The sequence below is a fragment of the Vipera ursinii genome, assembly GCF_947247035.1.
Source record: "Vipera ursinii genome assembly, chromosome: 4".
In the NCBI taxonomy this organism is placed as follows: Eukaryota; Metazoa; Chordata; class Lepidosauria; order Squamata; family Viperidae; genus Vipera; species Vipera ursinii.
Genome location: NC_139514.1, coordinates 82,975,171 through 82,999,215, shown reverse-complemented (window position 1 = coordinate 82,999,215; position 24,045 = coordinate 82,975,171). Strand labels below are relative to the sequence as shown.

At 41.2% G+C, this 24,045-nt stretch overlaps 2 protein-coding genes across 2 annotated transcripts in view; one reads left to right on the top strand and one right to left on the bottom strand.

Moving 5' to 3' along the window:
- GABRA5 (gamma-aminobutyric acid type A receptor subunit alpha5) overlaps positions 1-24,045 on the top strand; it is a gene marked incomplete at its 3' end in the record, with an annotated part of 115,749 nt that overhangs the window by 10,563 nt on the left and 81,141 nt on the right. The window contains exon 2 of the mRNA XM_083361531.1: positions 18,074-18,195. Coding sequence (XP_083217657.1) covers positions 18,074-18,195 — 122 coding nt within the window. The remainder of the gene's footprint in view (positions 1-18,073; positions 18,196-24,045) is intronic.
- GABRB3 (gamma-aminobutyric acid type A receptor subunit beta3) overlaps positions 1-24,045 on the bottom strand; it is a gene marked incomplete at its 3' end in the record, with an annotated part of 371,697 nt that overhangs the window by 280,860 nt on the left and 66,792 nt on the right. The gene's annotated exons all lie outside the window — the stretch shown is intronic.

Genomic DNA, 24,045 nt, shown 5'->3' with positions numbered 1-24,045 from the left:
TTTGGCGCTCAGCCTTTTTTATGGTCCAACTTTCATTGTCATACATTGCAACTGGGAAGACCATAGCCTTGACTGTACGCACTTTTGTTGACAGGGTGGTGTCTCTTCTTTTTTGTGTGCTTTCTAGATTTGCCATGGCTTTCCTCCCAAGGAGCAAGCGTCTTTTAATTTCTTGGCTACAGTCCCCATCTGCAGTGATCTTGGAGCCCAGGAAAATAAAATCTGTCACTACCTCCGTTTCTTCCTCATCTATTTGCCAGGAATTGAGAGGGCCAGATGCCATGATCTTGGTTTTCTTAATGTTTAGTTTCAACCCAAGTTTTGCACTCTCCTTCTTCCCTCGCAACAAGAGGCTTTTTAGTTCCTCTTCACTTTCTGCCATTAGAGTGGTGGTATCTGCGTATCTTAGGTTGTTGATATTTCTTCCAGCAATCTTAATTCCAACTTTTGATTCATCTAGCCCTGCCTTTCTCATGATGTGCTCTGCATATAAGTTAAATAGGCAAGGCGACAGTATACAGCCTTGCCGGACTCCTTTCCCAATTTTGAACCAATCAGTGGTTCCATGTCCAGTTCTCACTGTTGCTTCTTGGCCCGCATATAGGTTTCTCAAGAGACAAATAAGATGGTCTGGTACACCCATCTCTTTAAGGACTTGCCACAGTTTGTTATGATCCACACAATCAAAAGCTTTAGCATAGTCAATGAAGAAGAAGTAGATGTTTTTCTGGAACTCTCTAGCTTTCTCCATGATCCAGTGTATGTTGGCAATTTGATCTCTTGTTCCTCTGCCTCTTCAAAATCCTGCCTGTACTTCTGGTAGTTCTCGATCCACATACTGCTGAAGTCTAGCTTGTAGGATTTTAAGCATAACTTTACTAGCATGAGAAATGAGTGCAATGGTGCGATAGTTTGAACATTCTTTAGCACTGCCTTTCTTTGGAATTGGAATGTAAACTGATCTTTTCCAATCCTGTGGCCACTGTTGAGTTTTCCAAATTTGCTGGCAAATTGAGTGTAACACTTTTACTGCATCATCTTTTAAGATTTTGAATAGCTCAGCTGGAATACTGTCACCTCCACCTAGCTTTGTTGTTGCTCAGCTTTTCTAAGGCCCACTTCACTTCACATTCTAGGATGTCTGGCTCGAGGTCAGTGACCACCTCATTGTGATTATCAGGGACGTTAAGCTTCTTGTATAGTTCTTCTGTGTAATTTTGCCATCTCTTCTTAATCTCTTCTGCCTCTGTTAGGTCCCTGCCATTTTGGTCTTTCATCATGCCCATTTTTGCATTGAACGTTACCTTCATCTCTCCAATTTTCTTGAAAAGATCTCTGGTCCTCCCTATTCTATTGTTTTCTTCTATTTCTTTGCACTGTTCATTTAAGAAGGCATTCTTATCTCTTCTAGCTATTCTCTGGAATTCTGCATTCAATTGGGCGTATCTTTCTTTTTCTCCCTTCCCTTTCGCTTCCCTCCTTTCCTCAGCTATTTGCAAAGCTTCCTCATTTTGTTTTCTTGCATTTCTTTTTCTTTGGGATGGTTTTGGTTGCTACCGCTTGTACAATGTTGCGAACCTCTGTCCATAGTTCTTCAGGCACCCTGTCTATCAGATCTAATTCCTTAAATCTATTTGTCACCTCTACTGTATATTCAACAGGGATATGATTTAATTCATACCTGACTGGCCTAGCACTTTTCTCTACTTTCTTCAGTTTAAGCCTAAACTTTGCAACGAGAAGCTCATGGTCTGAGCCACAGTCAGCTCCTGGTCTTGTTTTTACTGACTGTATAGAGCTTCTCCATCTTTGGCTACAGAGCATATAGTAAATCTGATTTCTGTGTTGACCGTCTGGTGATGTCCATGTGTAGAGCCGTCTCTTGGGTTGTTGGAAAAGAGTGTTTGCTATGACCATCGTATTCTCTTGACAAAATTCTATCAGCCTGTGCCCTGCTTCATTTTGTACTTCAAGGCCAAAGTTGCCTGTTATTCCGGTTATCTTTTGGCTTCCTACTTTAGCATTCCAATCCCCCATGATGATAAGGACATCATTTTTTGATGTTAGTTCTATAAGGTGCTGTAGGGCTTCGTAGAACCAGTCAATTTCATCCTCTTCAGCACTGGTGGTTGGGGCATAGACTTGGACTACTGTGATATTGAATGGTTTGCCTTGGATTCGAACTGAGATCATTCTGTCATTTTGAGGATTGTATCCCAGTATTGCTTTTCCTACTCTTTTATTGACTATGAAGGCTACTCCATTTCTTCTGAGGGATTCTTGCCCGCAGTAGTATACCTGATGGTCATCTGAATTAAATTCACCCATTCCTGTCCATTTTAGTTCGCATACCTAAGATGTCGATGTTCAGTCTTGTCATCTCTTGTTTGACCACGTCCAGCTTGCCTTCATTCATGGATCTTACATTCCAGGTTCCTATGGAGAAAAAATCTTTACATCATCGGACTTTCCTTTTACCACCAGACATATCCACAGCTGAGCGTCCTTTCGGCTTTGGCCCAGTCACTTCATTCTTTCTAGCGCTAGCAGTACTAGCCCTCTGCTCTTCCCCAGTAGCATATTGGACACCTTCTGACCTGAGGGGCTCATCTTCCAGCATCATATCATTTTGCCTTTTGGTACTGTCCATAGGGTTTTCATGGGAAAGATACTGGAGTGGGTTGCCATTTCCTTCTCCAGTGGATCACATTTTGTCAGAACTCTCTGCTATGACCTGTCCATCTTGGGTGTCCCTGCACGGCATAGCTCATAGCTTCATTGAATTATGCAAACCCCTTCGCCACGACAAGGCAGTAATCCATGAAGGGGATTGATCATCTACTTTTTATTAAAATTGTCTCTATTTGAGTTGGTTAGTTTATGAGAGGCTTAGGCATCCCCTTGAGACAACACCAAATATGGTGAAATCACCACAGGTAAAATCTGAACAGTGATTTAAGGAGTGGTTTATCACTTCATTATATTTTGAAGCAAGTGTTCTCTACCGACATGAATTTGTGACTAATAACGTCAAACAACATTAGTCTAGTCAGGTCTCCAATGGTTGTCTAAAATCAGTGATTTTACCAATAGTATAATACTTTACTGAAAATTTATACTGGCACAGAAGAAGTGAAAACAGTTCTGATTTTCCCGCTCGAAAACTTACTTAATTAAACAATAGATTCCCTAGCACCCACCCACCAGGTGTTCACAATGTCCAATAGTAATACTTCTTTTTATGGGAAAAGTCCACTTTTCCATCGAGCACCTGTGTTAGTGACCTTGGTATTATCAGCACCAAACTTTCAAAGATGCCTTGGTTGCTTAGATACCATCCCTCCCACTTTTGCATTCCACAATCTTGTCAAGCTATGAGAAAGGGAAAAATTGTAGGTGAAAGGGTAAATCAGTCTTCACATGCTGACCCCCCTGGAAAAAAAGTAGACCTGGAAGAAGAATAAACATACATACATACATACACATTATTACATACAACCCAACTACTGCTACATTCCTTAATGGGGCTATTGTGGATGCCTAATGTAAATTACTTAACTAATCTCACTGCCCTAACATCAGGGGCAGCCACCCACTCAGCGTCTGCTAATGGGTAGCCTTTACATAGTACTAGATACTTTAATTTTCCATTGTGATATATGGAGTCAATATTTTTTTTGATCTTGTAGTGCTCCTTGATCTTTATTAGGATAGGAGGAGGAGGTGTTATTTGACTGGCCTCAAACCAGATCCCTGAAAAGTTTTTAAAATGCTGCAATGAAATAATGGAAGAACTTCCTGGCAACTTCTTGGCAACTTCAGCTCCACCATCACTGGATTTACTATAATCTGGACAATGTGGAGAAAGGTCCTATGTATTTGGGACCTAACTTTTTGCAAGGTTGCCTCAGGTACTTAGTGGACAAATACCCCTTATCCCCTACTCTGAACTCTCACAAGGGGCTTTCTTCCGATCTGCTTTCCTCTTTTGACTTTCCTTAGCCTTATTCAGTGGGCTATATGGCTTTTAATGTATCCATCCAATCAGCTAATGACCCTAAGGATGGGGTTTCCTTTGGGAGCTCTGGCATGGGCACAAACTCAGTCCCAGTGGCCACTTTGAAGGGGGTAAAACCTCTGCTGCTGTGCACTGAGTTGTAGTATGCCACCTCTGTGAAAGGCAGGAGTTCAGCCCAATTAGTCTGCTGATAAATTACATAACAACACAGGTACTGCTCTTCTAGTGAGTTGTCACATTCAACAGCCCATTAGTAATTGGATGATAGGCAGAGATAAGTCCCTGGGAGGAGCCTATCATTTTTAAGAATTCCCACCAAAACTTTGCAATGAATTGCATCCCCTGTCTGAGATAATTCAGGACTCCATGTATTCAGTAGATGTGTTACACAAACATCTTGGCTAGGACCCAGGCTGAAGGAATCTTTGGACATACCACAAAGTGTGCTTGGTTCAAAAATAAGTCAATGGCAGTCCAAATTACTGTGTTCCCAGCATTCTCAGGCAACTCCACGACAAAGTCCATGGGTATCTCTTCCCACGGCTTAGCCACTGACTATAGCAAATCTGGAGGCTTCCCAGGTAGGTGCTTCAGGGAGGCACACATGGGGCAACCAGCCACATAGGCTTCTATGTCCTTTTTTCATTTTTGGCCACCAAAATTACCTTTTTACCAAATGAAGGATTTTCACTAATCCAAAATGCCTTGTGGGTTTTATATCATGGCTTCTCTGCAGGACCAAAGGTTCTCTGGCTGGTTGGGATGTACAGTTTACTCCCCTTCCACGTTAAGCCCTCTTTTGACATCAGGTCATCTTTTTGTCTCTGGAACCATTCATCTGCTCCCAAGGCATCTTTTAACGATTGCATCAACGAATCTCCTATTGGTTGCTGCCTCATAAGTGCTGGCATTGCAAGCTGCCAGGACAGGATGATGGCGTTAACTACTTCTTCTCAGGCACTTCTGTAATGGGACATGTGAGAAAGGGCATCTGCTAGGAAGTTCTCCCCCACCCCCAGCAAGTAGCAAAAGGTGAAATTGAAGTGGTTAAAATACTGAGCCCATCAGACATGCTTAGGGGATAGCTTCCGCTGGGTCCTTAATGCCTTCAGGTTCTTGTGGTCCATCCACACCTTGAAGGGAATCTTATTGCCCTCCCAAAACTGTCTCCAGGTCAGAAGAGCCCAGCCTCTTTCTCTTAAATGGCTCAGTGCCTCTCATTATAGGATAACTTGTGAGGTGTTTAGGCACAGGGTTGCAGCTCCCCCTTTTTGTTCTGGAGCAAAATTGCCCCTACTGCCACGTCGCTGGTATCTGCCTGTATTACAAAAGGCTCATCTGGGTTTGGATGTTTCAAGACAGGCGCTGCAGCAAAGAGCAACTTTAGTTTCATGAAAGTTGCTTGGCATTCAATGGATCAGTTTAGTGGTGACTCGGTTTAGGCTTCATTCCCCCTCCTGTCTTAAACAAGTTTATTTATTTTTATTTATTTTAATTCCATTTATATCCCGCCCTTCTCCGAAGACTCAGGGCGGCTTACAAGCTTAGCAGTAGCCTTCATTCTATGTATATGCCTGCTTATTAGGGCTTTCCCCCCCAAGCGGCATTATTACAAAGTCAGCTCATTGCCCCCAACAATCTGGGTCCTCATTTTACCTACCTCGGAAGGATGGAAGGCTGAGTCAACCTTGAGCCTGGTGGGATGCCAACCTGCACTAATTGCAGGCAGCTGGTGTTACTTAAGGAGGCATTAGCCCACTGCTCCACCAAGGCTCCACCTTGTTGGTAATGGGCAGGATTATCTGGGCAAATGTGGGGATGACCTGCTGATAAAAATTCGCAAATATGAGGAATCTCTGTAACTGCCCCTCACTCCATTGCCCTCACCTTACCTGGGTCCATTTCCACCCCATCTTTGGACATGCGATACCCCAGGTAATCTAGGATGTTCTTGTGAAAGTTGCATTTATACAGCTGGGCTTTAAGCAACATTTCAACTACTGCTCCCACCAGCGTTATATGCTCTTCCATGGTCTCAGTATAAATTAGAATGTCATCCAAGTACACTAGCAGCCTTTTGTACAGGTGCTCATGCAGGACCTCGTTTATTAACTGCATGAATACTGCTAGTACTTGCAACCCAAATGGCATCCCTCAAAATTGGTAACCACCCAGAAGGCAGTTAAATGTGGTTTTCCATTCATCTCCTTTTTTAATCCTCACTCAGTAATAGTCTTTCCTTAAATCCAGTTTGATGAAAATCTTCCCTCATGTCCCTCATGAGGGGGAGGGGATACATATTCTCTACACAGATACAATTCAGTCCGTGGTAATCCACACACAGCCTAACAGACCATCTTTCTTCTCTTTGAAAAGCACAGGGGCAGCCATCCTTGATTTTGGTGGCTGGATAAATCCCCTAGCTAAGTTTTTTTTTTTAAATTCCCATTTATATCCCGCCCTTCTCCGAAGACTCAGGGCGGCTTACAAGCTTAGCAGTAGCCTTCATTCTATGTATATGCCTGCTTATTAGGGCTTTCCCCCCCCCCAAGCGGCATTATTACAAAGTCAGCTTAATTTTTTTTTTATCTGGACGGTGGTTGGATGATCTTGGTGGGGGCTCTCCATTTCTTATGCCCCTGTCATGGACCGATCATCACCTCCTGCGGATGGTCTTCCGTTTTGCCACCCCCCGCCGTGGGGGTACGGAGCCAATTAGATGGTTCCGCCCCAGACGCTTAATGGATCCTGATAGATTCCAAGCAGCCCTGGGGTCCCCACCTGCCTCCATTGCTCACAACTCGGCGGATGCCTTAGTGGAAGCCTGGGAAAGGGCAGCCACTGAGGCACTTGACCGGGTTGTACCCTTGCGGCCCCTGACCCGGTGCAGATCCCAGCGAGCTCCATGGTTCTCCGCGGAGCTCCGGGAGATGAAGCGTCGGAAACGGGGCCTAGAGAGCTGCTGGAGGTCTAGCCGAACTGAATCCGACCGGTTGCGGTTAAGAACCTATATTAGGTCTTATCTCGCAGCGATGAGGGTGGCGAGGTGTAATTACTTCTCCACCCTCATCGCGTCCACAGATAATCGCCCGACCGCCCTGTTTAGGGTGACTCGCTCCCTTCTTAACCAGGAGGTGAGGGAGGATCCCTTGCAGGGTCGTGCCGAGGAATTTAGTCAACATCTGTCGGATAAAATTGCTCGGATTCGGACCGGTTTGGACTCCAGCTGGGCAGAGTCTGGCGATCAGGACATGGGCGGTCTTGTCAACGTTATCTGGGAAGAGTTTGATTCTGTGACCCCTGATGAAGTGGACAGGATTATGGGGAAGCTGAGCTCCACCACATGTTTATTGGATCCGTGCCCTTCCTGGCTGGTTTATGCAGCTAGGGAGAGGACACGAGGCTGGCTCCAGGCGGTTATATCTGCTTCTTTGAGTGAGGGTTATTTCCCCACCGCCTTGAAGGAGGCGGTGGTGAGACCTCTCCTCAAGAAGCCTGCCTTGGACCCAGCTGTATTGAACAACTTTCGTCCAGTCTCCAACCTTCGCTTTCTTGCGAAGGTTGTTGAGAGTGTGGTGGCGCGTCAGCTCCCTCTGGTCCTGGAGGAAGCGGATTATCTGGACCCTTACCAATCGGGTTTCAGGCCCGGGTACAGCACGGAGACGGCATTGGTCGCTCTGGTGAATGATCTCTGGAGGGCTCGGGATAGGGGACATTCCTCTGTCCTAGTCCTATTAGACCTCTCAGCGGCTTTCGATACCATCGACCATGGTATCTTGCTGCGGCGTCTCAGGGGATTGGGAGTGGGAGGCACAGTTCTTCAGTGGTTCTCCTCCTATCTCCTGGGACACTCGCAGTCGGTGTTGGCAGGGGGGGCAGAGATCGGCCCCTAGGTCTCTCGTTTGTGGAGTTCCTCAGGGGTCGGTTCTCTCGCCTCTCCTGTTCAACATCTACATGAAACCGCTGGGTGAGATCATTCGTGGTTTTGGAGTTGGGTATCATCAATATGCTGATGATACCCAACTTTTTATTTCGACCCCAAACCACCCCAGTGATGCCCTCGCTGTGATGTCCCGTTGCCTGGAGGCGGTTCGGGTCTGGATGGGGAGGAACAGACTTCAACTCAACCCTGACAAGACAGTGGCTGTACATTCCGGCATCCCGGGACATTCAAAATGTTCCATCTCTTTCTATGGGGGGTGAGCTGTTACCCCCCGTTGATAGGGCTCGCAACTTGGGAGTCCTCCTAGATTCACGACTTACCCTGGAAGATCATGTAGCAGCTGTGACTAGGGGGGCTTTCGCCTAGGTTCGCCTGGTGCGCCAGTTGCGGCCCTATCTGGACCGGGATGCCCTGTGTACGGTCACTCATGCGCTCGTGACCTCTCGCCTAGACTACTGTAACGCTCTCTACATGGGGCTTCCCTTGAAGACCACTCGGAGGCTCCAACTGGTACAGAATGCGGCCGTGAGAGTTGTCTTGGGAGTTTCCCGATACTCCCATGTTACACCTTTGCTCCGTGAGCTGCATTGGTTACCAGTTGTCTTCCGGGTGAGGTTCAAGGTCCTAGTTATGATCTTTAAGTCCTTACATGGCATGGGTCCGGGTTACCTCGGGGACCACCTGCTGCCGGCGTCAACTTCCCTCCGCCCTGTGCGTGCCCACAGAGAGGGCCTCCTCAGGGTGCCTCTGGTCAGGGAATTTCGACTGGTGGCCCCCAGGGGGAGGGCCTTCTCTGTGGGCGCTCCGGCATTATGGAATCAACTGCTGGTTGAGCTCCGGATGGCATCTGACTTCCGATCCTTCCGCCGCGGGTTGAAGACCCACTTATTTGAATTAGCTGGTCTGGCCTGATGGGGGAATATGGGTTTTTAAATTGGTTTTTTAGTATTTATTATGGTTGTTTTAACTGGGCACTGGTTTAATTTTCTTTTAACTTTTGTATTGTTGTTTATGTATGCCCTGTGAACCGCCCTGAGTCCCTAGGGAGAAGGGCGGTATACAAATCAAATAAACCTAAACCTAAACCTAATTGCCCCCAACAATCTGGGTCCTCATTTTACCTACCTCTGAAGGATGGAAGGCTGAGTCAACCTTGAGCCTGGTGGGACTTGAACCTGCACTAATTGCAGGCAGCTGGTGTTACTTAAGGAGACATTAGCCCACTGCTCCACCAAGGCTCATGTCTATGAACCCCCAAAGTTCCTGCATTTCCCTTGGCATCATTGAAGTTTGGCAGTTTTGCCCCTGGCAGGATCTCAATAGCACAGCCTGTGGGGTGATGGGATGGGAGTACATCTGATTCCCTTTTGCTGAATGCCTTTGCTAGGTCTCAGTATTCACTCAGAATGAACGGCTCTAACCCCTCACTTCCCTTCACTGACTCCATTTTCATATTACTAACTGGAGGCTCATAGCTGGTGTGAGGTGTTTTCGCTGGCTCCTACCAGCTAGCTGCTTTTTTCTTTTTTTCTTTTTTTATTGAAAAGTTTTACAATACATTTTTAGATAAAAAAACAAACAAAAAAACCCCCTCGTCTCCCTCCCCTCCCCTCCCCCCTCCTCAACTTCCCAGAGCTGAATACAGGGTATAGTGTTACAAACATAAGCTAAACTATGCTAACAACAAAAATAAAACATTAAATTCTATCGCACTTTAACTCTCCATAGTCACAATATTACTAACAAATAACAAATAATTAATTATACATCATATAAAACCACTACTTATTCAAATGCTAAATGAAACTTTTTAGTCCCATATTTATTCTGAATATATTCAATCCACCTTCTCCATTCCACAATATATCTCTGTTGTGATTGTTCTTTCAAATATGCTGAAATCTTTGCCATTTCCACCAAGTTAGAAACTTTCAAAGTCCACTCTTCTATATTCGGCAGTTCCTCCTTCTTCCAATATTGCGCTACTAAAAGTCTTGCTATCGTGATTAGATTCAACATCAATTTAGTGTATATGACAGTAAAATCTGTAATAATACCCAACAAAAACAACTGCGGAGAAAACTTTATCCTTTTCTTAAATATCTTTTGCATATTCCACCAAATTTTAATCCAAAAAGCTTTGACTTTTTTATAAGTCCACCATATATGAAAATACGTTGCATCGTCACAACCACACCTCCAGCATTTGGGCTGACAGTTCGGATACATACTTGCTAGTTTTTTAGGATCTAAATGCCACCTATAAAACATTTTATAAAAATTCTCTCTTAAATTTTGGGCCTGTGTAAATTTTACGTTTCTAACCCAAATCTTTTCCCAAGTATCCATTGTTATAACCTCCTGAAAGTTCTGGGCCCACTTTATCATACAATCTTTAACAAGTTCCGTTTCTGAGTCAATTTCTATCAATGCATTATATATCCTTCTTATATGTGCTTGACTTTGATCTCTAATTTGTTTTACCAAATTTTCATCAGTTATCGAGAAACCAACTTTCTGATCCTCTTTCCATCTTGCCTGTAACTTCCCATACTGGAACCAAGTTTGTACAATCTTTTCTTCTTTTAAAATATTATATAGCTTTAATTGCCATACATTCCTTTCTAACCTTAAAATTTCCTTATATGTAGTCTCATCATGTTTAAATCCAACATTTATATTTTCTATTGTATGTTTAGGTATTGTCCAAATTGGTACCTAATCAGATATAGTTCTTGGACATATCTTGATCTTCTTAATCCTAGAAAGAAAGTCATTAGTAATTAATACAAAATCAATCCTGGAAAAAGATTGATGCCTATCAGAGAAAAAAGTAAAGTCTTTTTCTTGCATGTTCCTTTCTCTCCAAACATCTCTCAATTCTAAGTCATCCTTCATCTCAAAAAATGATTTAGACAGTCTAGCATGACTTGGCGAACTTCTAAAAAGGCCTCTTTTGTCCATTTGTACATCCAAAACGCCATTCCAATCTCCCATAAGAATACAAGATTTGTAATCCCACTGAATAATCTTGCTGTGTAATAATTTATAAAATTCTCCTTGCTGTTGGTTAGGAGCATATAATCCAACCAGAAGTATTTTCTTGCCTTCTATTAATAGTTCAATTATAACATATCTTCCTTGTTTATCTGCTTCAATTAAACTAGATTTTAAAGTATTCTTAATATAAATAACAACTCCATTTTTCTTGTCAGGAGCAGAGGCAATAAACTGTGTGCCCAACCTAAAGTTTATCAAGTACTTTTGATCAGCTGCTCGAATATGTGTTTCCTGTAAGCAAATAACATCTTTTTTAAATTGTTTTAAATATTGAAATACTTTCTTTCTTTTATGTGGAGAATTTAAACCATTAACATTCCAAGTTAGAAGCTTTGTTGCCATCTTTTGCGACCTGAAGCTTTTGGAGCACCTGTTCCAAAATCACCTGCACTCTCTTTGGCTTCGCTCCTCCCACTGCTTCACTATAGGTAAGTTTTTGAGATGTAGTCATGGCTCTCTGTTGTTCTTGCTCTTGTCTCATTCGTCTGGCTGCAGCCCATGTCATTCTTTGATCTCTAACCTCCTCAATTGGTACTGGAATCTGATCCACTCATGTAGTTTGCTGGGATTCTCCATCTTTCAACTGCGTAACTCCTTCAGCTCCTTGTATACTCTCCCTTAGTGGCTGACACTCTCCTTCACCATTCCTCCTTTTAGATTCCGTGGATGGTGGGGAGCTTGCCTTCAAAATGTTAGCATAAAAATCTCATGCCTGTAAAACTGTGTTAAGGCAATATCTCGTGCCTGCATGCATCACCACCATGCCTACTGGGATCTCCCATCTAAACTGGATATCCCGTTTCCTTAATTCTTCTGCCAAAAAAGCAAATTCTTTCCTTTTCCTTAAAATTCTTGGAGGGATCTCTTTCAAAATTAAAACTTCTTGCTCTGCAACTGTAAATTTGTTATTATAAAAGGCTTGAATAACCTCATTTCTAATTGCTCTCTTTGTAAAATAAGGTAACTTCCTTTGGCTTGCAATCCAGGAATTAACACGAAATATTTTATCTATATCCGCCATAATATCTTCTGCTGAATGTCCCAGAATCTGTTCAAGAGCCTCTGAAAATACTTTTTTCAAATTTTCCTTAGGATATTCTTTCAAACCTCTGATTCTCACAGCAAACTCCATCTCGCGGTAATGCACCATTGTTAAATCATCATCAATCTTTCCCATCACAGTTTCAGCATCCATCATTTTGGCATCTAATCTCATATTATTTTGGCTAAGTTCTTCCACTCTCTCATCCAGACGCTCAATGCAAACAGCAAGCCCTTGAAATGCAACCAAAATGTCTGCCCTTATTTCTGTATTCTTCTCCTCAATAAGCTCAGCTATTTGTTGAGATTGTTTTTTCAAAGCCTCTTGCAAAGCATCCTGCAAATCTTTTATTGTTAAAGCTGGTGCGGGTGTGGGTGCTGGCGGAGGAGGCATCAAAGTCTGTAATGAAGATTGCTGAACTGGCGAGGCCCCCGCACTTCTAGGAACTTTTGTTGGTGTGGTAGCCATTTTAACACCACTTAATTCTATTGCGCACTTTCACTTTCCGCACCGCTTGCAACTTTTCCACAAAGTACTCTGAGTTAAAGTTCAAATACTTGCTATTACAGCATTCTCCTGCACAGCTCTGCCTGCATCCAAGTAATCCACAGTTGACTATCAATGGCAGGGATGGTTGCAGCGTCCTGCTCTGCTCCAAAGCAGAGGCGTCCCGGAGTCTGGAGCAAACTCAGGCTTCAGGGGGGCTCACACCCTTCAACCACCAGAGTTTAAACTCTGGCGGTCTAGTGGAGCTCTACCCCTGCCTAAACGCTCACCCCCTGCTCTTCTCCTGAGGAGCGGGTTTCCGAGCCGCCAAACAGCTGATCGTCGCTGTTTTTGGCGGCTCTACGGAAAACAGCGGGGCTGACAGCCGAAACGGCTGCCATCAACGGAGCCTTGCCACCCGGAGGTCCTAGCTGCTTTCTTTCTTATTCGCCACTTGTTGCTGTCCCAATCTACTCATGGACCATTTCTTCAACTAGGATAGTCCCAGGACCATCGTCTCAGTCATTCCAGGAGCCACAATAAAATGGATAGTCTCTACAAGGGTCCCAGACCTGAGGCCTACTGGCTCTGTTAGGCAAGTTGCTGGTGCCCTCCTGTAAGGGAACCATCTAGCTGGGAGAACCTAAATTTCCTCAACCTCAGCCTTAGTTTCTCCAGAGTCTGGAGACTGGTTAGACACCGAGTGCACCCTGAGCCCAGCAAGGCAGTGAGGACCTCCATTATTCCTGAGGAGGGCATGTGAATCTCCACCCAGATCATCATGGGGATAATGATGCCATTTACCATTGGGTCATCTTCCCTTTTACTGTCGCTCTCGTAGAAGACCAAACCGAGCTTGTCATGGATCGGAGGTCTCTCCCTTTTGCTGGATTGGGAAGAGATCTTTACAACCTGTTGGGCCAACCGCATCTTCTCCCTTGGCCTCACTAGGGGCTTTTCTGACTTTGGTTGAGCCGGGCTCATGTTGCCAATACCGGGTGTGATGCAGGACAATCGGCCACTTGGTGGCCACTTCTCCCACATCAGAAACATGCTCCCAGGCTTCAGCGGGGCTTTCTCCCTGTGGAAGGAATTGCCTCTTTTCTCCTTCCATGGGGTGCTGGGCGTCTCTTGGGCATTCGGTGGGGCCATTTCTCATGCGCTGCATGCTCCTGATACTCCATCAGTTCAAGCTCCATGTTTGTGGTCAACCAATACCATGCTTGAAGGTCGTCTGGTACTCTGTGGACATCAGTTGCACTACAGCTTCTTGCTCAGCCCCTCGTGGAATTGATAAACCAGCATATGCTCCAGCCAGTCTCTCAGGCAAGCCATTAGGCCATGAAAGTCTTGGGTGTACTCTGCTACTGGCTGCTTGCCCTGCTGTAGGAAGCTGATGCACATCTCTGCATGCCAGGCCATTGCAGGGTCCTTGAACCTGTCTCACAATGCCTGCATGAAAGCATCCAAGTCTTGCAACTTTGAAGCCCCCTGGTCCTGGAGAGACACTAGCCATTCTGCTGCATCCCCCTCCAGGTTAGATGTAATGGCATTGACCTGGGTGTACCCATCTGGGTACATCATGGCATTCCATATAATTTCAGACCTGGGTGAGGAAGTAGGCCAAGTTATTGGGCTGCTCATTGAACTGAACTGCTAAGGGAAGCAGCACTTGATCTTCTCACAGTAGGACATACCCAGGCTGCAACCCCACTGCTGCCTGGGGTGCTTGAGTTGCTGGTTTTGTTAGGGCTGAATGTGCCAGCTTCTATATCCTGGTTTTAGCTTGAGCCTCCACCAGGGCTTCCTCTGGTCTCACCCCTCCATCTGTTCCTCTGTCAGCTGCCGACATCCCAAAGCTGCCAACCTCCTGGTGGGGTAGGCTGTTACATTGTAGAGCTGGTTTCAAGTCAACTGTCCTGTTGTCATTTCCAGAAAAAGAAACTCCTGGGACATGATTTTATCAAGAGTATTACTGAAAATTTACATTGGCACAGAAGAAGTGAAACCAGCTCTAGTTTCCCATTCAAAAACTTAATTAAACAATAGATTCCTTCACCCCCACCCATCATGTGTTCACATTGTCCAATAGGAATAATTCTTGTTATGGGAAAAGTCTTCTTCTCCATCGAGCACCTGCATTGTGACCTGGGTGTTATCAGCACCAAGCTCTCAAAGACACCTTTCTAGATACCATCCCTCCCACTTTTGCATTCCACAAACTTGTCAAGCTATAAGTAAGGGAGAAAATGTAGATAAAATGGCGAATTAGTCTTGAAAAGATCATATATGTGGACATAATATTTGTCTGTGGTGGGATAACATTCATATATACCAAATGCTTCTATGTGAACTGGTATTGTTTTATCAGAACAATATTATATTTACCCTAAAACTTTTTCATCAATTAATCATGGTACTTGGTGGATGAAAATAATACTTCTTTAGAATTCTGTTATTTTTTCTAAGGTAATTAACCTTTAAAAAAAAGTGCTAACATACTTTGGATGGATATGCGTTAAATCAAACAAAGGTATCTCTCCATCAGTGTTATTTCACTAAATGGATCAAAACTAAAAAGCTGAATTAAGCACTGGAAATCATTAAAATATTCTAGGCCATACCTCCTCTTCCTGTTTTATTTTTGTTCTTTTTTGTTTTCTAATTGTGTCTTATTCAAAGCTAAAAATAGAATTAAAATCACAAGAACTCTACAAAGCATTAACTGTTTAAGTAATAAAGGATTTCATCAGAAAGCATCAGCAATTCAGGTACAAATGGAACCATTTTTCTTTTCTCACTAACTTAGATAATTCAAAAATCTATGTTTCCAGAAAAAAGTGTGTAAAGTAAAGAAACATGAATTTTTTGCAGTCTTAATATTTCCTCAAAAAAAGTAACTTTCCTTTTTCCCCCTATTATTTTGAAAAACCATATTTTAGGGCTTCCTTTTCCTAACTTTAGAGAAGTGACATTGCACAGAGGGTTTTAGTTCTCCCCATGTTTCAACCAGACCAGCAGAACCATAATTATATTCACTGCTTTTGTGTGTGGTCTGCATTTGGCGGTGTGCTACTTTTAACCTCTAAAGAAATGTCCAGGTTTAACCGTTTCAAATGAATAAAATGATCAAAGGGGTTTTTTTTAGCCTGTATTCATCATTTAAACTGTTAAAATCACCATAAAATCATGGTTTTCATATGTACTCAAAGAAATGAGATCAAGATGCAATTGAGAAATCCCTTCCCCAATATAGATTTGTAAGATTTCAAAATCCACTCGTAAAATTTACAGATACAAATAGGTCTTTGAGAAACTGCATGCTAACTCACTATCACTGTGTTCCACCTGCAGCTTCTGTCTCTATCAACTGAAGTTCTTCAGCCTGAAGAAGTAGCAAGGATTTGTGAAAGATCAATAAAAACAGAAAAAGTTTTGAAGAGGCTAGAAAAGGGGGGGTGGATTATAAGAAGGAAAGAGGAAAAGAAAAGAAAAGAAGTAAATTTATACATGGTCAGTAGCTGCAGAAATGACAAAGTCCTACTTGACCACTGCTCTTAGCTAAACTTGGCAGAAGAATTGTAGATATGATTTGGCAGGGTCTTTCTCAGATTCTTTATGGCAGATAATAAAATAAAACAGAACAGTTTGAACACCCACTGCAGTATGAACAGTCCACAATTTAAACTCTAGTCTGCGTTGTCCCATGCTGTAGAAATTAGTGGTTACTTGGTGGATTACTGGGTGGACGTGGGAGGCTGAGATGTGTAGAAAACAGCCTTCTATTAATCTAATGACTAATAGTTCCAGCTTCCAACTTGAACCAAGACCAGAATTGTTAGACTCTTTAGCAACTGCTTAAAACTAAAAAGTGACCAAGCAAGATGCTTTAAAATATATTTTAATAATATTTATTGAGCTCAGAGATGTAGTTAGAATTCCAGCAACTGAACTTCTTTCAGTTTAGAACTGATCTGTCCTGATGTATCAGTACCTCTTATTTTCTTTCTAATGCTCTTCCTGTAAGAGAAAAACTTGCATTTGACGGTTTACATAATGGTTTCCAGAATCATTGTCAATCTGAGAAGTGATTTTTGCAGACTCCTGTAATAGTTAAAGCTTTTATCTGTTTGAGTCCTTTTTCTAAAGTCTAGTGAGGTATAATAAGAAAAGGGTTTGTTTTAACTCCAATGGCCCTTTGTTCCATAACTAGAACTCAAACATGAAAAAAGAAACATAAATAACTGTAGAATTACTTTATTTTTACTGCTGCTGCAGTCACAGCTAATTCTGGTGTCAAATGTAACTTCTGCAGTTGCAGTGATCTAATCATGCAGGACAGACTCTGTGGGATTAGGCAATCCTGCAACATCTTTTATCTAAGGTTGTGTAAGGCTTTATGCATCATTAGAAACATTTTTAATTGGCCTCAAAAAGCAACCAGAAATCATTGAAGTTGTGTCAATTGGATGTTGTCAAATCTCAAGAGATACTCAAACTACCCATGCTGCAAGCTTTAGAAAATCTTTAGGGCTATTCACAAAGCATAATTCGTAATACAGTAATTCAGACTGGAAGCTACCAACGTGTGAATCACCAAAGCTAGGTTTCTCCTCTGACTGGGGATGTAGCTGGTTTAACAGTTTAACACGGTGTCAAACTTGCAATATCATGTGACGTGTCATGACATATTGCAACTTTTTTTCCATTGCTGGCAATGGGGTAGGTGTGGTTTCGTCATGACACATCCGGCCTGTGGGCCGGCAATTTGACACCCCTGGTTTAACAATTGAAGTTGTGAAACTGTTTTCCGTGTCATTGTTACTCCATGATTGTCCAGCCTCAATGGTAGATCCAAATTGAGAAACTGACCCACAGGGAGAAGTCAATCAATTATTGTCTGCACTTTATTTTCATTCAACATAATGAAGACTGTTTCGGGTAATGGCCATTCAGCATGGGACATGATGCTATATCTAACAGTATAACTAACAAGTCTAGTCTCCTGCTCTTCTGGGACTTTTATAGAGTTTCTAATGGTATCAACTGTTCAACATTAGTACAGATTATTTCAAAAAGTTGTTGCACATTGCCCTTGTTATTCACGAGTCTCAAAAACCTCTAACCATGCATCACATTTCCTGAATTTGCAGCGATTAATGTTTCCTGAGGCTTTTTCCAGCACAGTAATTTCTGCTAATAAGGGAAAATATATGCAGAGGTGTGTGTGTTTGTTTACAGGATATAAATGAAGAACAAATGCTCAATGGTAGAATATAATAGCAGAAAGCTTCTATAAAAGTGTTAAGTTTTCTATAAAACAGTTAAGACTGCACATTTTTCTGTAATCTCCCCTATGAAGTCTTCCATTATCCAATACTAGATGCTTTCTATCTTTATTGTAAAGCACCAGGAAATGTTGATAGCCAGCAATCTAAATAATTAAATGAAAATTGAAATATAAGACAACCTTTAGCCAAGGTTGATTATATTTACATTGTTCCTATACTCTCCCTTTTAACAGCGTCTCACAGATGCCAACAGCTTCAGGAAAACATGACACCAATGATAACATTACCATATTCACTCGGATTCTTGATGGCCTATTGGATGGATACGATAATAGACTTCGCCCAGGTCTGGGAGGTAGGATAAATACTATAATAATTTTTATTTTATTATTTATTTTATTTTATTTTATTTTATTATTATTTTATTTTATTTTATTTTTATTATTTTATTTTATTTTATTTTATTTTATTTTATTATTTATTTTATTTACAAATAACTAAAGCAGAAATGATATCCTTTCTCCTATTTCCCCACAACAACAATGCCGTGATTTGACTTGGGCTGAGAGAAAATGGCTGGTCCAAAGTCATCCAGCTGGCTTTCATGATTAAGACGGAAGCAGAACTCATGAATTTTGTGCTTTCTAGCTTGATGCCTTAACCACTAGACCAAATTGGCTCTCAGTACACCATACTAAAAGTACAGTATGTAATAACAAAGAAAGCACTTCTTTGGTGTGGCTCCTTGGTTGTGACACATATTTATTTTAAACAATAGCAACCTTCCTGCTAACTTTCTTGCAATAAGTTCAATGTTTCGACAATTTCAGAAATGCTTTTGTTTACTTTATGCCCTTGGTTGATGCATTTTATCATTCAAGGTATGTTTTTATTGTTATGTTTTAATGCAGATGTTATAACCATTTTCTACCCTTTGAATAAAGGAAAGTATACCAATGTTTTAAATATATAGATAATTTTAGGGAGCAACAAGGCAAAACAAGGGATTAGCCAAAATACATGCTGAGAGTATATTACAACCTTCCCAAAGGGTGGTTTCTTTCTTTTATTTTTTTATCTTAAAGATTGTTTTATGTCTTCCAGTCAGAATTCATTCCTGTCATCTTGAGAACAATCACTGAAAGAAGCCCAGTTGCCGCTTTCATGTTTCATGGGGATAAGGAGGAGAAAGATTATAATAAAAGCAAGCTGTAGGGTCTGTGCTGCCAGATTATATGAAAATCACCTGCAGTTGCATTTAATATGAGGGCAATTGGGATGCAGTAACTGGTAAGAAAGGGACACGGTGGCTCAGTGGGCTAGGACACTGAGCTTGTCGATCAGAAGGTCGGCAGTTTGGCGGGTCAAATGCCGAGTGCCACGTAACAGAGTGAGCGCCTGTTACTCGTCCCAGCTTCTGCCAACCTAGCAGTTCGAAAGGACGTAAAAATGCAAGTAGAAAAATAGGGATCACTACGGTGGGAAGGTAACAGCGTTCCGTGCACCTTTGGCGTCTAGTCATGCCGGCCACATGACCATGGAGACGTCCTCGGACAAGTGTTGGCTCTTCGGCTTTGAAACGGAAATGAGCACCGGCCCCTAGAGTTGGAAACGACTAGCATGCATGTGCAGGGGAACCTTTGCCTTTACCTTTAACTGGTAAGAAATGCCCATTTTGGAAATTTTTGGAATTAAGAGGTTATAAACATATTTCAGCATGTTCCCAGAACACTCCCCTTTCCACCTTTACTGCTGTAAGAGGACAATCTGTATTGTGGAAATGGTGCTGGAAGACTCTTCTAAGGATGGATCACTTTTTCTCTTCATACCGACTTGTTTCCATGCTCTGTGTGCAGGATGGCCTCCTGAGATTAATACCAACATTTCATAAAAACAGACCTATCCCATGAAGTAAACTAACAGAATAGATTGTCCTCTGAAACGTAAATGCCACTGAATTTCTAGTAAAAAAGTTTCTACAAATGACCAAATATTTTTGACTTCAGTAAATAAATCAATGGCTATATTCTCCTTTAATGGGTAAATCAAGAAATCCATTTGGTGTAGTGATTAAAACTGGATGTTCTAGTCCTTCCTGAGGCATAAAACCAGCTAGATGACTTGGGCACTCATCCCCTCTCAGCCCTAAGGAGGAGGCAATGGCAAGCACTTTTGAATAGCCTTGTTAGGAAAACAACAGGGACTAGTCCAAGCACTCAACAGGAATAAAAAACTGACTTGAAGATGCACACACACAGAGAATGAAGTAAATTTATGCACAAAACGTGTCAGAAAACCAGGCAGAAATAATTATTCTATTTTCTAGAATAATAAGAATAAACATCTTGATGTGTGAAATAAATCAAGTGCATATTGTGATTTGAAGGAGACTACCACTTGAGAAGGGAGGAAAATATAATATAATCCAAATACAACCTTTATTTATTGAAATTTATTTTCTATCTTGTGTAGGTATTTGTTTTTCTTTGCTTTTTTTAAAGAACCTCACTAGTATGGATGTGTGAATTTCCTTATTTCTGTTTTGTATATGTGTATTTTTCTTTAAAATCTATCTCCTGACCATCATACATTTAAAGTAGAGTAAGATAAAACTGGAAAGTCAGTTGTATGATTTTCATGGCTATCTCTTGCGTTTCTTTTATATTTTACTGGCAATAGCGTGGGAGGACAACTTTATGGTATTAGTTATAGAGACTTGAGGAAAAACAATACTTATAAAAATAGGTAGAAAAAGACTTCCCTGAATCTGATACAAATCTCAACCAGTTCCTTAACTGGGCTCCAGTTACAGATTAGTCCCAGCTAATTACTTCAGGTATAATAAAAGCTTATGCAATAATTTGAAATGGTGAAGCCCTGCACTTGCTTTTCTCTTGACCTATGTCTACCACTATGGGCAAACACCAAAGCATTACAGATCTATCTGCAAAACAATGGTCAGCAGTTGCGTACTATTGGCCTTTTAAACAGAATAATTAAGTTCTCTGCTACATAATAAATTGCTTGATTAGGCAAGCATATTTTGGCAGATGAGCAAACATGTTTTAGAGCTGGACATTCTGCCCTTGACCATGCCCTCATACAGCAACATCTGGCTGAAAAATATTCATCAAAGCCAGACTTTGAATAATATATCACAGTTATTCATCATATTTAGGCTGTACTTCATCTTACTTCCAGGGTAAGGATGTGGCATTAACTCATAAATCTATAGGTAGTAGCTACTAATGCTAATGTATAAACTTGATGAGAATTCTAGAATAAAAGCTCTGTTGCTGTATGCAAGGTCATTGCACTAAAGAAATTCCAACTTGAAAAAGAGAGAGATGGGGATATATTTTCCTCCAGTTATCTAATTTGTATATTAACCCTTTTGTGTCCAAAATAACTAATTTAGAGTACCCTCGAAATGAGGCAATAGACATTTCACAACCATATTGTATGTAGAAAGTGTAGTGTTTATATAACAAGCCATCTATTGGGTTTAATTAAAGCTCGTGGCCTAGCCAATACCCCTTGAGAATGTACTTGAGATCAACTCCTCTAAAACCAAGATCTTAATTTTTGAAAAGCAACCTAAAGTGCATGCCTAGTGATTAAAAGACCAGATTATATACCAGGTATTTTTTCCCAAATAATAGCAGTATTAAAACTTTGGCCAAAACACATATGCAGCTACTATGGCCCTAGATCAGGGGTGTCAAACTGCCAGGGCGCGTCATCTGGAAGCCATGCCCACCCTATTGCCGGCAATGGCAAAATAATCCCGATACGTCTCGCGACGTCACGTGACATCACAAGTTTGATATGTCTGACCTAGATGTTTGTCAAGTAAAGAGGGAGGCAGACTTGATCAAAATTGAGGCAGCTGAATGGATTTGCATTGGTGATACTTGGTTGAATTTAAAATTCTTTTCAGAAGGGTTCTCTCAATAGAACAATTGTGAATCCATAGAGAACAAGACAATTTTGCAAAAATGACAGTCTTGTTACATTGCAATTTTATAAGAATGCAAGTGCTCATCTTATAATTCTATTTAAAAAGTATCTGTGCAGTTCTATTTGTTCTATGTTTGCTTCTATTATAAAACCAATAGCAGTTTCTATGAACATGGTCAAATTTTGTTATCTTGTTTATAAAACAGGCATATTTTGATTGCATGTACAATCCTGCCACAAACTATGTTATTTTATTTTCTATCCTCTGCTATTAATTTGTTGAGTTCCAGTCACTGATCATAAAAAAGCATGCATCTTGAGATGCACCCAAATTATATCACTTATCTTTCATGACGAGTGTGCTTTTGTCAAGGCTGGTAGCAGATGCATTTGAATATGTATATTTAAATGTATAGTTTTTTCTCAGAATGTGTTTCTAACCTGAAATAAAAATATTAGGAATTTTCCTTTTCATATTAGGGTGGGAAAAATAGAACACATCAGTCCTTTTTATAGTTACCATTGTTGTTTGTGTGTGTGTGTGCATGCCTTTCAGTCAATATTTGACTCCTGGGGACTGCCTGGGCAGGTCTCTGCAGTTTTCTTGGCAAGATTTTGGAAGTGGTTTACCATTGCCTGCTTCTTCCTAGGACTGGTCCAAGGTTAATCAGCTGGCTTCATGGCTAAATCAAAATGAGAAGTCACCATCTCCTGGTTTCTAGCCGGAATCCTTAACCACTGCAACAAACTGGCTCCTAATTAATTAATTAAAATATTTTTAATTAGCATTAGGAGTCTCCAAAATTGAAAAATGATATATCAATTATCAATAATATATGTTAGTGGCAACATGATATCAGGTATTTTTTAAAAAAGTGGTAAAATATTATAAATCAGTGTTTTCAAAGTTTCAAAAGTTTTACTGGATTTTCTTTCATCTTATGAAAATAATGAGGTAAAATATGTAAGTACATCTGGGCATTTGCCAGGAATCAAAAACTGACTTGAACATACAAAATTAATCAGTCAAGTCTCCTAAGCCATATTTGAATAGTAAGTACATTCTGCTTTGTCTTATAATAATGGTGGCATTTGGGGTTGGGGAGGGGTCTAAAAAAGGCAAGATGACAGTTGCACAACTGAAGGCCTACTGCCCTTTTTTAATGTGTATATACTATTGAAGACTATTTGTTTCATATGCATGATGCACTTCAAAAGGAATGTGGCCATGATGTCAACCATCTCGACTATTTTTGATCCTCACTCTACAGAGGCCCTACTAATCAGCTCATATTATCAAGTTGATGTTTTCTGAAAGAAGAATAAATAAAGGAGGTTAACTTTAAATTGTGTTGAAAAATAGATCTACTTGATTGGTTAGACAATCAGCATTGGTTCTTGGCAAAACCATACATGCTGTGGCAAATGCAACTAGTTTGTACAGGTCCAGATATTTAGCATTCATATCTTGAAGGCCAAGCAAGGTCTTGTAACAGTCGTAAGATATATTGCTTATCCCCAGTGATTTGTTATGAAGTTGGAGCACCTAATGTCTTCACCTGGAAATTTGCCCCTTTGTTTTATTTTTCTTTGTATGTTTACATATATTATTGTATATTTACCATAATGTTGCATGTATCCAGGAGCTGTGATGGTGCAGTGGTTAAAATGCAGTATTGCAAGCTAACTTTGCCCACAGCCAGGAGTTTGATCCTGACTGGCTCAGGGTTGACTCAGCCTTCCATCCTTCCGAGGTCGGTAAAATGAGGACTCAGATTGTTGGGGGCAAAGTGCTGACATTTGTAAACCACTCAGAGAGTGCTATAAAGCACTATGGAGCAGTATATATGCTTAAGTACTATTGCTATGTAATATTGTATGTTGAATCCCAACAGGCAGCTACATTGCCCTATTAATTGAAATAATTTAGACTTTTTGGTAGAGGACAGGAAGGCCTGGAGGAACATTGTCCATAGGGTTGCGATGGGTCGGACACGACTTTGCAGCTAACAACAACAGACTTTTAGAAGTAACTTTTTCTTGGATCCAATCTTGCACTTATTTTATATACATATTTTGACCTGTGGTCAGAACCTTTTGCCTTGGGTTCATCTACTGCACTGACAAAGATTTTGTGGTATACTTTATATAGAAGTGATGAGTGATTGTCGTATTTGTCAGAACCAAAATAAGCAACATTTTTCAGTTTTTTGGTCAATATGCCTATCAGAATTAAAATTGCTAA